Below are 15,963 nucleotides of genomic sequence, written 5' to 3' on the forward strand. Positions count from 1 at the left end.
CACAAACAAAACGTGGCTCAACAAAGTATTGACTCAGATTTTTATCCTTATAAAAACCACATTTTCCATAATTTTTCTTCCATTTTATAATAACATGCCACTTTGTGCTGGTTCATCACAGACACTTCCTATAAAACGCATTTAAGATTGTGGCTGTAATGTCAAAAAAAAAAAGAAGAAAAGAAAAAGAAAACTGTAAAATCCCAAGGGGTGTAAATACTTTACTTTAGCAAGGCACTATAGCTTCGGTTGGAAATCAGGACAATGAACAACACCCACGACTCTGTAACATTTAAGAACGGTGATATTTTATTAATTTCAGATTCAAATAAAAGTATTCACACAAACACATATCGAGTAAATAGGCAAGAATTGCTCTTCACCCTTCAGAAAAATAATGAAAAAAAAAAAAACAACAACAACAAAACAAACTAAAAATAAAACAGTTGCACTCCCCGCAGCCACTTCACTGTAGACGTGGTTACCGGGAAACATCCCATCCATTGAAAGACGGTTATCATTTATAGAAAAAAAAAAAAAAAAAAAAGGAGGGAGGGAAAAAAAGCACACGTTATGAGAGCAGAAAGGAAGATTCACAAACGGACTAGCCATACTAACAGTGGTACAGGAAGCAGAACTTGTTGTAGTACTCGTAGTAGTTAGCTGTTCATCTGGAGGTTCCCTGTTGTTGGAGCTCAATTAAACTGACCAGCAGAAATGTTACGAATGTGTAACAGTAAAAAAAAAAAAAAAAAAAAAAAGGAAGGAAAAGAAAGGAGGACACAGAAGGAGGCACCTACATGCTCAAAATGAACCTCAGAATTAGGGGCATGTTAAATCTGATCTGTTGGAGGACCATTTCTGATCCTGACGTTCGTCTCTGCGCCCTCCTCCCGCTGAGCAGTAACATGAGCCCGAAACAGGGGGTAAAATAAAATGCATCAAACTGGAGGTAGAGGTAGATTTTCCTGAGAAGTTGTAAGACACAACAGACACGCCTTGTTTCCGTTCTGAAGATACTCAAAAGACACCCGAAGATCACTCACTCACTCGCTCGCTCGCTCGCACACTCGCTCTTCCCTACAATAATCACATTATTATCGACATACTCATCGCTGGATTCATAAAACTGCTCTAGAAGTAATCTCTGTGTGCCTCAGTTTCTAAAAGCATGTCAAAAAAAAAAAAAAAGCAAACAGCAAACAGACAATATAAACATGATATATTCCATAGCCCTAAAAAAAAAAAAAGCCATCTATTAGAAATAATCTATTTAACGAATCTTAGAAATACAGATTGATTCATATAATTGTCACAGCAGAAGGCATCTTGTTGTTTTTATTTTTTTTTATTTTCTCATTCTGGTTTTCCCTGCCCCACAGTCCAACCCGATGGAGGTCAAATCAGTGATGAAGTCCAGGCAAAAAGCCCTGAACCCACCTCACCCGTACAATGTTCCAGCGCGGCGGCAGCACGTGGGAGCAGGAGGCCATTTTCCATACAAGATGCTTAGGACCTAGTTTGATTCATAGAAGCGTCCTTATTTACTTTTTTTTTTATTATTATTATTCATTTATTCTAAAGCTTTGGTTGGATGAAAAGCAGCAATATTTCAAGAATGAGCAAGAGACCAGGATCTTGTGCGGATATTATAGGTTGAGAGGTGTACCTGCTAGAAAAAACCAAAGTGGATTTACTGACTATATGGTCCAGTCTTTGCAACAGCATAAAAATAAAGTAAAAGGCAAAGTCAAGCAGCGAGTCCAACAACAGACAAGAGCGTAACTTAAACGCCGGAGTAAAGATGACAGAAACTACCAGCAGGCTTCACCAGTGGAAAATTCAGCAAAACAAAACAAAAAATACCAGTTTGACATACATTTCTAAAACTCAGAATAAGCTCTGGTTTATGTGCTACTCGTGGAAAACTATCTTTGCTACAGTTTGACTTTACGTATCAGTTTGATCACAGCTACACTAAAACAGGATTCCCCGATTAAGGATTGTGAAAGCATTTTTTCATAGGATGCGACTTTTTCACCTGGGAAGAAAAACGGGCCGCTGCCTCGGTAACAGTTTGAGCCTAGATTCAGCCGTGGCGAGTGTTTCACGATCACGATCGCTCCTTCGGACCGCTCTACACCCGCACAGCGCAAACATGCTTGAAACACTCGGAAGATACGAGGACATGCTCAAAGAGCGGATAGTGATTGAGGTAAATGTGACATTTCCATTTAGAAAACTGATTGTGCGTTGTAATAAAAACCTTCCACCGGGGGGCGCTCTTACCACAAAAGCTTTAAGGCTTGAAACTGAGTCTCCTGCTCTCCTTGCGTGACTCAAAATGGTTATTGATTAAAGGAGAGAGTCACATTTAAGCAGATATCTGATTGTCTGTGGTTATTACAATCTCTTTAATGGTCTTTGTAAAGGAAGGAAAAAAAAAACAAAAAAAACATTTTGATGAGGTTTTTCTGCATGAACGACAGGATTCTCTGATGAGAAGCAATCTGCCAACGCTGAGGTCCTTGAGGTAGAAAAGGGGCTTGGGTTGTGGGATGTGATGAGAGCGTTTTTAAGAGGTATAAGCCTTAATATTGTCTCCTGATTGTCGCTACCACGCAATAAAAAACAAAAAAACCCATAAAAATAAAATAAACACGCCAAGCTTCCCTGAAAATACTGCCGCACACCGAAAAAGACAGAGAGAGAGAGAGAGAAAGGAGCCGCAGTGCCTCCACTGTTCAAATGCAAATATCCCACAGAAGCAGTCAATAGATATGCAATAAACATGGATCGACTGATGGGGGGGGGGGGGGGGCAGGTGCTTTAATGCTGCCTTGGGAGCTCTAAGGTCAAAGGGTGAAACCTTAAAAGGCAATGTTGATCCTTTAGATCTAGATTGATTGAATTTAGTTTTCCTCCCCCCCCTCACATTGAGCTGAAGCCTCGCTCCTTTTTGATTGTCAGCAACGTGGCACCTGCAGCCGAAAACCTGGACCTTCAGTTTCAGACGGATTCACTTCCTTCATCACAGCCTGTGAGGTCCGGACGGGAGAGCATGCCCGCTGATTTAAGGAAGTGCTTCTTTCCCCACATTTTGCTAAAATAAATATGTTGGGCAGAAATTTCTTTAATTTTTTTTTTTGATTGCATTAAAAATGCAAATGTTTGCAAATGATGTCAGAAAGGACTTTTACCTGCTCAACAATAAATCAAACATGCGATATTTTAAGAAAAGGACAAAATGGTCTGATTTTTATATACAAAATGATCTAAAACATTAAAAAGGTCTTGCGTTTTGGGCACCAATTAGTTTGTTTCCTTGGTCAAAGACATTTTTTAGTAAATTTTCAGCAACAGTGCATGGGTCACTGACTTTTTTTTTTTAATTTTTGCTGTATTTAGTCAGCTTTAACGAATGGGTGCAACCAAGTCCTTGGACGGGTGAGGTCCCATTTACTATGACATTCAAATCAAATTAGGAAAGACGGTCAATAAAAGACGAAGAGTTTGTGTTCGACCTTAGGCTCCGTTTTAACGAGACAATTTAATTTGGTCTGAGAAAATCTCGGCTTAAAATTAAACAAATGTAAAAAAAAAAAGGTGTCCATTTGCATCAACCGCCTGTGCCGGCAGGCCCAATTTGTACCAACCATGAAAACAGTCACTACAATTAAATAAGATGGAGATCAAGAACTAAATATCAACATCTGCTCTAATAAAGGAGCGCAGGTTGGCAAGATTTAGGTCGACCTCAGCGTTACAAAAATCTAAGTTTTAATTTGATTTAGACCTCTGCACCCTCCACGTTCATTGGCAGCACTGATAAAGATCTATAAAAAGCCTCTCAATAAAAATTCATTTTATTGCAGTAGCATAATCTCACACTGAAAAATTTAGAAATATTATTTACTTAATTTGATCAAAAAAATGCATTGCGGAAAATAATAATTTCTAAAAAATAAATATAACAGGAGCATTTTTGAACCATTTAATTATTTTAGGTTGATCCGCGGTTCAAGGAACAGTGAATCTTGGATGTCCCGGGCAATGAATTGGTCATTTACAATTCATTCAGATTTTACATATATTTGATTAAATACTACTTTTATAAACCTTAGACATTTGGTCAGAGGTACAGCAGGGGGAAAGACAAGTTGTAAGTGTTTTGTATGAGGGAATATTTCCTTTAAATTATATATATATATATTTATATATTATCATATTTTAAAGAAAAAAACTTAAATAAGTCACCATTGGCTTTTCCACTTTGTTTTAAAAAGGAGATATAGGTTTAAAACACAGTACTTCTCTGACATAAAAAGATGTTTTTCGGGAAACTAACTCTAGACAAACTATCGCTGTGGTGTGACATTTGCTGTCCTCAGATAATAATAATAATAATGTTTTGAAAGCTACATTACTGTAGTGTAGTTAACTTCTCACAAGTCAAACATGGGGTTATTATGTGGAGAAAAGTGAGACTGGCGCAATCACTGCATGGCGTAAAGTATCCAGGCGACTGCGGGCATCAGGGTAACAATGCCGGTCACAACTGGAGCAGAAAATCAAACGTCTAACCTTATGCTGCCAGAATGAAAGTTTTTAAACGAGATCACAAGATTCACCATACAGAGTTGTTGCATTCCTCTCTGGGGTGCTGGTTTACAATCAGACAACATTTTTCCTTACTTTCTCCACTCCACTGGCTGAATGTCAACTTAAGTTGTCATTTTATGAACTCAAACTGAAGCTGGAAGTTTTGCTACAGCTAATTTTGTTTTTGGTGGACGTTGTGTAGAAACCGCCGTTCCCAATGTGAAGCTGAACTTTTGGTTCATTCCCAGCTGCCTTGGGGTTTTGCTCTGTTCCTCTCAGTTTTGGACCCAAGTTGTAAAAATGATGATAAATGCCCTTAAGGCCTGTCTAAATTGGAGCTGATGTAATCAAAAGTTTCAACTGAAAAAATTTTAAAACTGGATTTTAGCGTCACAAAAGAAACTGAGTTTGACATCTGGTTTAAGTCAAGCTGCTTTATATGCAACAAAAATGTGTGGATTTCAATCCTGTTTTTAGTTTTTGACATAGATTCCTCATGAAAGTGGCTGTCTATTGAGTTAGAAGAGTGCTTTTGAAAAGTGACCAGTGTTTGTTTAGCAGCTGGTGGTGGTTTCCCGCAGAGAAGCGAGTAGAGAAATCAAAGCCCTGACAGCCATCTGGTGATATTTGACTGAACAGTAAAAAGTGATTAGGCGGAGGTACTGCTCGCTCTCTGGTCACCTCACGCTGCGTTAAGGCCTCTGAACAGAACCCGCCGCACAAAGCCTCGTTTACTTCCTAACGTCAGCGCGGACGAGGCTGCTTGGCCCGGCTGTGGGCCGAGTAAATATATTTTAACAGCCGACGGCTCAGAGGGGTAACACAGGTTCAAGCTCAAAAAGCCAAATGATTGAGCTAGTTCAAGAGGTGGGGACACTACCTACTGCTACACAGCGTCTCTCCTGTCATAAAGCCAGCTGAGTTTGCACCAGTGATAAGACCTAGCCAGCGAAATGGGCCAGGTCGAGCGACGGCTGCCCAGTTTGAGGATCACAAAACATTCACCGCTGTAACCTTGATGGAGAGGGCGACGCCAATTGTCACAGCACGGGATAAGAAGCACTTGGATCAGAAGAAACGCTACGGCGCGCAGAACACGAAGCTGAACGGATGAAAACAAAAGCATCTGCGATCAAAATTACAAAAGGTCGTTACGGATGAGCGGAAAACGGCCGTCGGGTTCCCCTTGAGGCCCAGACTGTGTCTCCTGACACCCGATTGTCCGTTTGGGTTTCTCCACGGCGGAAACAATAATAATAATAAAAAATTAAAAAACCTGGACGCTCAGCTCCTGCACGTTTAAGACAGAAAGATGCTGCATTTCTGACTGAAGGGTCTTCATCTACAAAAGCATGCATGAGACTGACCTAAAAAGTCACTTCACAAGAAGGCAAAGTCAGACGGAAGAGGGAAAAAGGTAGAAATCATCGCTCTGTCCAGTGTAATTGAAGACAGTTTAAAAATCATACAAAGCAAAGAGACACCTGAGAAAAAAAAAATCATAACTTGTGTTATTTTAACTGACAATGAACCCTATTTTTTGCTCATTTTACCACCTGCACAACGTATCGCTCTGCTCCGGAGAGGCTTCCCGAAGACTGCGGGTTGACAGAGCCACCAGGCAGGGTGGCATTTGTGTGTCTTAAACTGGCCACGGGTCAACATACAGGAGTGGATTTGAGATGCAAACCAGCCACAGCTGCCTCTGGAAGAACGAGCGCACAAAAAAAAACAACGGCAGCTACGTTGCAGACGCAATGCCGCCCCGCGGTCTGGCCGGGACCGGCGCTGCACCAAAAAGTCCTACAAGCGATTAAAAAGATCCCCGCGTGTTCTTCCGCTTCACTTAAGACTGCGCGGCGACGATAAGAACCAGAGCGTAGACCTGCACTAGGCTTGTTCTCCCACAGGGCCGCCACTATAATAAGGTTATCTGGTTTTACGACTAAACGAGGTCACAGCCGCCACTGTTTTATGCCCTGAAGAGAGAAAAAAAAAAAACCCCAACACACTTTTGAAAGCTTTTCTGATTAAAAATAGAGAATTTTCATACTTTTGTTTTTTCCTCTCCATAGACTTCTAAATATATAGATTACTTTTCCTGCAATGAGAAGATTGCTAGAGAATTAAACAATAAAACACAACAAAGAGAATAACAATAATGATAATAATGACAATGAAAAGTTAAAATAGTAAAAACAAATCTCTCCTCTAGAAGATATAATATCATTGTCAGTCAGTAGCTGTGTTTGCGTGTGTGTAAACAATGCTTTAGCCTTCCTAGTTATTACCTTCTCTGTTGTTCTCCAATAATCTGTACATTTATGCAGAAATAAATAATTCACAGGTTGTGCACAAGGTTAGCATATACTGGCTCTCAGTTGGGATTATTTCTTTTTTCAAAATCCTTTTTGGCGATGAAGAACAAAAGAGGTGAGTTTGTGAGAGAAAACCTGAGATAGTGTACTTCAAGTGAGCTGAGATTCAGTTTGTCTTTCTGTACTGATGATGGTTCTCCTCTTCTTTTCTTTTTTTTTTTGGCATAGATGATGTAGAAAATGAGGTTGCTTTTTGGCTTTTCTTAGCGTGGTAATTTGAAAAGAAAAACGGGAGGGGGAGTTTGTTAAGACAGAGGGTTGCTGGAGGCTGAGGTAGGTGTGTTTTGCTGCTGCTGCTGCTGCTGCTGCTGCGGCTGCTGTGGAGCGACACGACTGCTGACAGCCTTGTTGGAGAGGGACGACACGGACGCACCGGACGAAGCTGACCCTGCTGCTGCCTGAGCGAAAAGAACACCTAGACAGGAGAAAGACAAAAGGAAAACCATCGATAACTGTTAGAATCCACGGCGCGTCAATCCAAATCCAATTTCAAACAAGACTTACGAGTGTAGTGAATAACGATGTCTCGCTAACAACAGTGGTCCCCGTGCTTAGTTTGACAACGCTATAATTTGTCCAACCTTATTGTCCATATTTTTAGAGACAGAAGCTTTTAACAACTCTTAATGTCCCTCTTGTTGGACGAAGGAGGTCTAACTCAAGTTTACCAACATGCTCTGAGAAAAGGGCCGATAGTTACCAGGTTACTGAGATTAAACTGGCAGAAAAACATCACGACGAGCACCTAAATAAACAGTTTCCTGTCATAAAGGCTTCATAGCAGTAAATATTGCATTTGGACACGAATCGACATTACAGGATCATCACCTGCAGGCAAAACGATGGTTTCAGGTTAACATCTTGTCATGACGAGGCCTGCTCAGATTTTGTCGGCTGTCTGATCAAAGGCCAGATTTCTGAGCATTTTTATCGCTACATGTGAGTCGAGGGACATATATGTTCAAATACAACTATGTTTTAGGTTTAGAAAGAGAGCGACTACATGGGCAGCACAGGAAACATTAGAAAGCTGCTCGCTTTTACAGAAAAACTCATTGAGGAAAGATAGCATTGAATCGGAACATCCTTTTTTTGTGCCATGTGGTGGAAATTCAGGCGCACCAGCAGCAAAGAGCAAATTTACAACAGAAGAAAAAAATACTGCATAGTTCCTAAAATAGCACACACAAGTAATTAAAGAAGTGCACAGTATTTTCAAAATTAGCATAAGCAGCTCCTTCTGTATTAAAGATATTTTCTAATACCTAATTGATCTACATTAGATTTCATATACAATAATAATTGCAGCAGATTAGATGAAGGAATAACTAGAAAGGCTAGGCCACTGTTTACATCCCAGCCACTTGAGACTCGTCAGTTCCCCAGAAGTGGAGTAAAGGCTTCCAGTTCCACAGCAGAAGTGCACAAGGGTGATATTTGTTAATTTAGCACTGTATTCCATAGATGGGAACATTTTAAATAGTTAAAATCAGCTAAAAATTAGATTAGTTTTATCAGAAGTCTAACTGAAACTGTGCTAAAAATATGTTGCTGGCAGAAATTTCAGTGATCTAAAAACAGAGTAAACAAGTAAACAGCCTGGCACTTCAGCAAACTTCTTTGAATGAAAGAATCATCAACGAGACCATAGGGGCTCTAACTTAGCAGACGAGTATCAACATTGGATCCGAAGAAAATCATAATCGGAACACCCAGAACTGAATATAAATACATTTTTAAGGTATTCAGAGTCAAGAAGTCCTCTCAAGATCTTAGAACGGCCAGACTTTATATTTTTCATTTAAAACTTAAAGTCAGCTTTACCTTCAAACCCAAATGTGCCTAGATGAGAAAAGGCCATCACTGGTATTGGCAGATCAGAAAATCAGAAATGGGTATCGGCCAGAAAAGCCCTGACTGGTCCGTCTCATCTTTTAACAATATTTTGAAGCAAAACACCAGTCTTCATCTTGCTTTAACAATGTTTGACAATCGCTTCCCAGATAAAATTCAGGCTAATGCATTCCCAACATACTGCGTAACCCATCCTATTAATGTATTCAGTTATAAGCACATTGGTGGGTTTCTCTAGATCTGCAACACATAAACTGATGATGATCTTAGTACTATTACACAGTTACAGTCTTTTATTCAAGTTATTTATAAAACATAGGAATTTAGCACAAGCAACTAACCTTAAACAAACATATCTTGACGTTTAAAATACTGTGGTTGTTTTATCCACACTAAATGGGTTAACGAGAACAACAAATAAAGCCGTGTAGTTGCTCAGTCTTATTTTTAAGGTTTGGGTTGAACCTTTGTTTTCCCAGGTGGGAGTATTTGCTGGATGGTGTGCATTTGCATCAAGAGTACTAGACCTTAACTTCATGCAAAGAAAAGAGGAGTGGTCATTTTGTGGTCACGTCTTGTCTGTAAAGTGGAACACATTTCTTTTTTTAAAGGTGCACGTTATTTGACTTTTTTATTTATTTATACGTCAGCAGCTCACTCTGTTTGCATACGAAGTTTTCATGATAGATTATGACGTCCTGCTGACGTCCTAGTTGTTATTTTGGTGTTTTGTGCTTCGTTTTTGCTCAATTTGTTAGTAAATAAGGCCTTTTGTGTTTATTTACGATTTTGATGGAGGTATGTACCGCGCATGCGCAGCAGGGGTTAAAAACAAAGAAGCGGCTAACGGCTATTAGCATCTCCCAGCGAAACGATGCAGAACGGTCCAAGATCCAAAAATGATTCCAAGAGGGAAAAGACTGGAATGTTGCTGGTACTACAGCATGAACGTTTCTGTTCACTGAAGCTTACAACAACTTAAAGTTGTTGTAGATTGGTTTATTTAATTAATAATGGTTGATCTTCGATCACGCCAAACTGCCGCTTTACTTACAGAGGATCAGGCTCGGTCAGCATTATTTACAATTGATTTATAAATTAAGCAAACCGGCATTATGACAGTTCTGCGATACTGTCGCTAGATGGCGCCACGTCTGTTTATATCTATTAATCGCTCCCGAGAGCAAATTATTTTTCGGCTCAAATAGGACAATCAAAACACTATTAAGATAAAGGCTTGGTTTATATAAACTTATTTTATCATGATTAAATGGTTTTTGGTCTTTTCTTATAAGCATATTACATTACATGGCATACATTTAAATTGATATAAACAGGTAATAGGCAGAAAGAAAAGGATGTGTTGTGTTGCATTTAATGCTGAATTTTTCAAAGTCTCTCAAAGATTTTATCGTGCATCTATCCAAAATATCTTGAAAGCAAAGGCCTGCAAAGAGAAAACAAGGTAGAATCGTCTCCTGAATGAATATCACATTATGAGGGCTTTTAATCACAAAGGAAGGAAGTGATGAGCTGTACATCCTGTACGACATCACAGAGGTACTCACCAGTGTATACCACTCCATTGAGCTCCACTGACATGCTGATGCTGTTTGTGCCGTTTGTGGTGAGGTTCAGAGCAGACTCTTGCCTGCCATCTGTCAGGAAGACAATAGGTTATACTTTCTTCTTTCAACCCTTTGTCCAAAATGTGTTAGAAATCTCACCAAAAAACATACAGCTCACAACTCTTCACGCCTTTAGTGTGATCTTTTTGTGTGAAATTAAATCTCAATTCGAACGTTTCTCTGAAATCGCCAGTTTTATCGCTTACTGAGAAACAGTTTGCGTGTTCCATCAGATAGTAAGAAACCGAGACAAACCTTTGCTATAAGATCAAAGGCGCCGCTTGCAAAAGACAATCCCCACAAAGATAAACACACACATGTACACCATGTCTGCATGCATGCTGCTCCTATAAGCTAAACAGGTCAACATATAGGCTTGCTGTTAGCTCTTTCCTCACTGCTTGGCGCTGCGGCTTGTGGTGAGATGACAAGAATGTATCGAGATGGTAACTGCTGCCTGGAGGGCACATGGGTGAAATCCAGCATCATACACCAAGAGAGAAAGGAAACCAAAGGTGTGTTGTAGTCATACTACAACACAAACAGGTAACCTTGTACAATGGTGTGTATGTGTATATATATATAAACCAAATATTGTCTCGTTTGTATATAACCCTACAGTTTTAAACGCCGTTACATTCTTACAGCAAGTTAACCAGCAGGAACGTCCCGCTCCTCCAAATTATGCAACGATGTTGGGAAAATGTAATTTTGTGGGGCAATGTTTTCCATGAGAGCCATTTAACTTGGTAAAGTTATTACAGCACTGCGTTTTAATGAAAACATGACTTTACATCCTCTACGTCGCACTTTAAACTGACTTGTGTCAAACATTTCAAGTATCCAAAGCTTCTCAGAATATCTTATTGTAATCTGTGCCCATTCCTCCCGACAGAACTGGCGTAGCTGAGTCGGTTTAACACGCTGCCTTAGTTGCACACAACCTTTCAGCTCTGTCCACAGATCACCTATAGGGTGAGATCAAGGGTTTATGTTCGCTACTCCAAAACATTGACTTTCTTGTTGTTAGGCCACTTTGTAACTAATTTGGTAGTATGATTAGGGACATTTGGCCCAGCCTTAACTTCCTGGCTGATGTTTTAAGATGATGCTTCAATATTTCCACGTTATATTCTTTCTTTATGATGTGATTTCGTGAAGTGCACCAGTCAAAACACCCCAGATGTCGCGGACACCCTTTTACTTCACATTTGTGGTGGTTTTCTGAGGCCAGCAAGCTTCCCTTTTTTCTCTCCAAAGGTTACAATAGTACTTATGGCAAACCACTTCCAACGGCTGCAAGGTGCCACAATCCCACCTTGAAGGGTATTGAAAAAAGGAGCTTAAGTTGCTTCTGGACTAAAAGGTTTTTTCTTGGCAGATTGCCCTTTTAGCCCAAGTTGGTAAAGGACTGGTTTCACCGTGGATGAAACAAGCTCTTTCGCTTTTATTCTTTGCTTGATTCGCATATTTTGGACCAAAGCATGTTCATTTCTGGGACATCGAAGCATTTTTCTTCCTGAATGGTGTGATGGCTGCACATTCTCAAGCTGGTTGCACATGTAAGGCATCAGGGAACTGAACTTCCAAGGATGAAGCAGGCTTGCAGAGGTCCACACTTCTCTCACTGATTATTTTCATTTGACAGGACGTCACACAAGGAAGGAAACCAACCGTTTGAGTCGTGTCTTAAAATACATTTTGGGGCTCTATTTAACCCAAATGGTATGAATCAGACGCTTGCAAAACTATGACTAAACTTTAACAAAATGTTTCAAGGGATTGTTATAGCATGCTTGTTATGAGGTTGCATAAACATCTGACCTTCCAGAAATTTATAGAAACAAATCCCTCTCCTATTATTATTCTGACATTTAGAAATAATTTTGCTAATTTTAATTGACTTTAAACAAAAACATCCATGTATCCATTTGTATAATATAACAAACAGGGACTGTATCTTTCGGACTATAAGGCACACTTAAAATCCTTAAATCTTCTCAAAAATTTATAAAAACCTTATACCTCATAAAAGATTGCCATTGTGCTAACTGACTGATTTTATGTGGTACAATGTGCTCAAAAATCTGTTAAATTTGTAAGTACGACTTTGGTTAGCAACGAAGTCGCTCCGCTCAATGGATATTCAGAGCATTACGGTAAACTGTGTCACTACCTGATCGGCCCCCTGAGCTGTCTACAAGACTGCCTGACTGTAATGTCTAAACTAGAAGTGCATTCACGTAAGGCAGCTCATGTCCGGAGTACACGCTAGCAACAATAAACTAAGTAAGTTAATTCAATATAAAAGTTACGTTTATTTTGGCCTTGTGGTAGAAACAGGGCAGTGTAGTCCAACAACTCTGTCCTCCCGACAGAGACGGATAGCTCTCCCTCTCAGGCAGTATGTGTGTACGCGGAGGGGTGGAGTGATATTACACACTTGTGAAGAATATTTAATACGCCTTATTATTATTATTATCTCAACAGAAAACTTGAAAAACGTCTGCCTGTTGGGTTTGGTACCTTGATTGTTGATGCGGATGTTCATGGGTATCTGAGCAGTCATGGCCAGCAGGTTGTGTTGCAGAGCTCTTTGCAGCAGCCGGTGGTGCTCCTCGGCAGGCAGGGCCATCTTCTTCTCTGGGGGCTCGCCCGCCTCCAGCTTGTCCCTCAGGTGCTCCAAAGCCGCCACCTGTGCCGCCATCGCCGCCTGGGCTGCCGCTGCCTGCACGGCGGCCACTGAGTGACCAGACATGGGACCCACCGGCAGACGAGGTATGCCGACCCCCGGCAGCGGCTGGCCTCCCTCCTCTTCTGGTCCAACAGAGTAAAACTCAGCGTCAGATAAAATCATATACATCTAAATGTTTGTATCCTATACTATCTACATAACGCACTTCATAAGAGATTCATAACAGACCATGATTAAGGATCGGTCTTAAGAGCTTAATTTAACCTTTAACAGTATTTTTGTTTCATTCGTTTGGCCTCCTATGAAGTCCACCACCTCCGATGAACAATAGCTCCTACCTTTCTTGATCTTCTGCATGGAGGTCAGCGAGGCTCCGTTGGTGACCACCGACAAGCCCACGCTGGGCGTAGAGACCTTTGGCGAGGACAGCATGGTGGGCGTCCCGTTGGGGGAGTAAGTGAAGAGGGAGCTGCCAAAGCTCTGTCGTCGGCCTTCCCGTCGATTGCTGTCGATGGCTGCCTGAAGCTCATTGGGGTTGCTCAGACCTCTCTTATCACATTCATATGGGTACAGGTACTTCATGTATCTGAAATTAATGACGGACGGGAGCGTTTTATAAACACAGGGGTGACAAAGTTTACAGAATTGAAGGTTAAGCTTTGAGATATCCGGACCACGTCACTTTTCCACATGTTTTATCGTGTTACAACCACAAACTTCAGGGTCCTTTTTGGGATTTTATGTGAGAGTTCAACAAAACGTAATGGAAAGAAGTTTGTAGATTTATTATCTGTTAGTAAAAGTGAAAAGCTAAAAGAGCTTCGGTGCTTTATTTGAAACCTATAGCAGACCTAGTTTTAAAACCACACACAGGTGGTCTAGATGCCAAAAAAGCAGCAAATGACCTTTCAAAACAATTTATGAGTATTCATTTGTGTATTTCTAAGTAGCTTTTTTTTGTCTTTTATTTCTTGCAAATTTTTTTTTTTACTTTTTTACACCCTAAAGCATATAATTAATAATACACACACACATCCTTGAGGAGAAAAGAATAGTATCTCAAATAATCATAGAAATTGAATTAATTTTCTAAGAATGATAACATTAAGGTAAGGGCGGGGAAGTCGATGGAGGCTAGACAGTCCCATTACACGAGCCAATCTCTAATTATGTCAATTAGGTATAAATCACTGTAAGAAGCAGTTCATACTATGGAAATTCAGATCTTATTTTGGAGTGGGGGGGAGATTAAGGAATAAAATGGAAAATTCAAACATTCTTCCACATTACACTTTCTTATTCCCATACTTATCCAGATCTTGATGATAAAAAGTAAATCACAGACTTTTCAAGGATGCTTAGAAACCCTTTATGTGTTGATTCAGCGGAGACCAACACCAAAGACTGCCATATTTGTCTGTCTTATATTTCTTTTAGAAAACATAAAAACATGCACGATTTTTCTTTCGCTTCTAAGTTCTGCATTTATTTGTGTTGTTTGATCACATAAAACCCCACTAAAACACACTGAAGTCTGAGGTCTGTAATGTGAAAAAAAAAAAAAAAGGTTCAAGAGGTATGAATACTTTTGCTCGGCACTGTAAAAACAACTCCAACCACGCGCGCCTCCTTCCAGGATGAGGGATATAGGAGGAGAAATCTTATGCTAACTGGGAAAGCAACAGCCAGAACCAACTACAGGAAATTACTTCATCACGCAGGGGTTGATTTGTAAAACAAAGTGGTTGTTGACATTCGAGCACTACCATCTCCAACACTGTGAAGCACTGAACAGAACAGGGATTAAAGGATTAAAGCTGTGGCAATGTTAAGTCCCAGAAAAGTTGCCCCGTGTTGACTTAAGAGACATTTGTCATCACTAGAAGGGTGAACCCAAAGACAGGTAACACAACAGCGCAGGCAGGTAAACTCTGGGATGAGAGAGAGAAAAAAAATGTGCGTGGTCTGTACTGACTGTGTGCGGAGGGTGAAGGCTGCACTGGTGATTGAGGTAGGCAAGTTAAGTCCCTTGGTAATCTCCCTCCACAGCTTCTTGTTGATGACCTCCACCAAGCCGCCCTTCTCTGTCACCAGCTTGTAGAGCATGTAGAGGTCCAGGACCTGCTTGGCCATGATGGGAATACGATTCACAGGCGTTCCTGATTCAGCAACGCACACAAACACACACGAAGGAGAAAGGTCACCAGATTAAAACATCGCACAACTAATAACAAACACAGGATAATATTAAAAAGACACATCAGTCATTAAAGTTTAATGGTGCGGCTGTTTGCAGCCTGTTCCCAAAACCTCAGAACAAACCACGTTCCCCTGAATCGGATCAGAACGAACGACAGAACCTTAGTTCCAGTATGAGAACGTGCATCATTTCTTAAAATGAGGCTGTCCTCTAACAGGAAGAGAAGCTGTGGGCTTTATTTCAAATGGCAACCGGCTGCTTTCTGGATGGATGGACGGATAAATTGGGTGGACGGGTGGGTTGACTGGACAGAGTGATTTCCTTTTAAAGGTTTCCTACACAGCATCTTCACAAGGAACTGTGTGGCCAATAAAGTCTCCCCTTCGCCGGGTTCGGACCACGGGACCAGGTCAGGCCACACATTGCCATGTGTAGCGGAACTGGAGGTTGCTGCCCCGCATCTATGTGCCTCACTGAATCAGATGCTGCGCTGCTGGAAATTATCTGAACCTGTTTGACACGTAACACGTCCATATGGGACTTTGCTGTGAATTAGTCTTCTTTAAACAACCCACGTTGAACTGCATCAGTGTTTCTATGCATCTT

General features: G+C 40.6%; 1 protein-coding gene across 3 annotated transcripts in view; it reads right to left on the minus strand.

The window, feature by feature from the left end:
• Positions 1-286: 286 nt before the first annotated feature.
• The window catches only part of arid3a (AT rich interactive domain 3A (BRIGHT-like)), a 67,361-nt gene continuing 51,684 nt past the window's right edge, over positions 287-15,963 (minus strand). For 2 of the 3 annotated variants that reach the window (XM_021307293.2, XM_012879990.3), the window contains exons 5-9: positions 15,133-15,316; positions 13,496-13,743; positions 12,989-13,279; positions 10,403-10,492; positions 287-7,395 (exon numbers count right to left, since the gene is read on the minus strand). In XM_021307293.2, the coding sequence (XP_021162968.2) occupies positions 7,226-7,395; positions 10,403-10,492; positions 12,989-13,279; positions 13,496-13,743; positions 15,133-15,316 (983 nt within the window). In that variant the 3' untranslated portion in view covers positions 287-7,225. The remainder of the gene's footprint in view (positions 7,396-10,402; positions 10,493-12,988; positions 13,280-13,495; positions 13,744-15,132; positions 15,317-15,963) is intronic. The other variant, XM_036141004.1, reaches the window with a different exon arrangement.

Source organism: Fundulus heteroclitus, chromosome 9 (assembly GCF_011125445.2).
Source record: "Fundulus heteroclitus isolate FHET01 chromosome 9, MU-UCD_Fhet_4.1, whole genome shotgun sequence".
In the NCBI taxonomy this organism is placed as follows: domain Eukaryota; kingdom Metazoa; phylum Chordata; class Actinopteri; order Cyprinodontiformes; family Fundulidae; genus Fundulus; species Fundulus heteroclitus.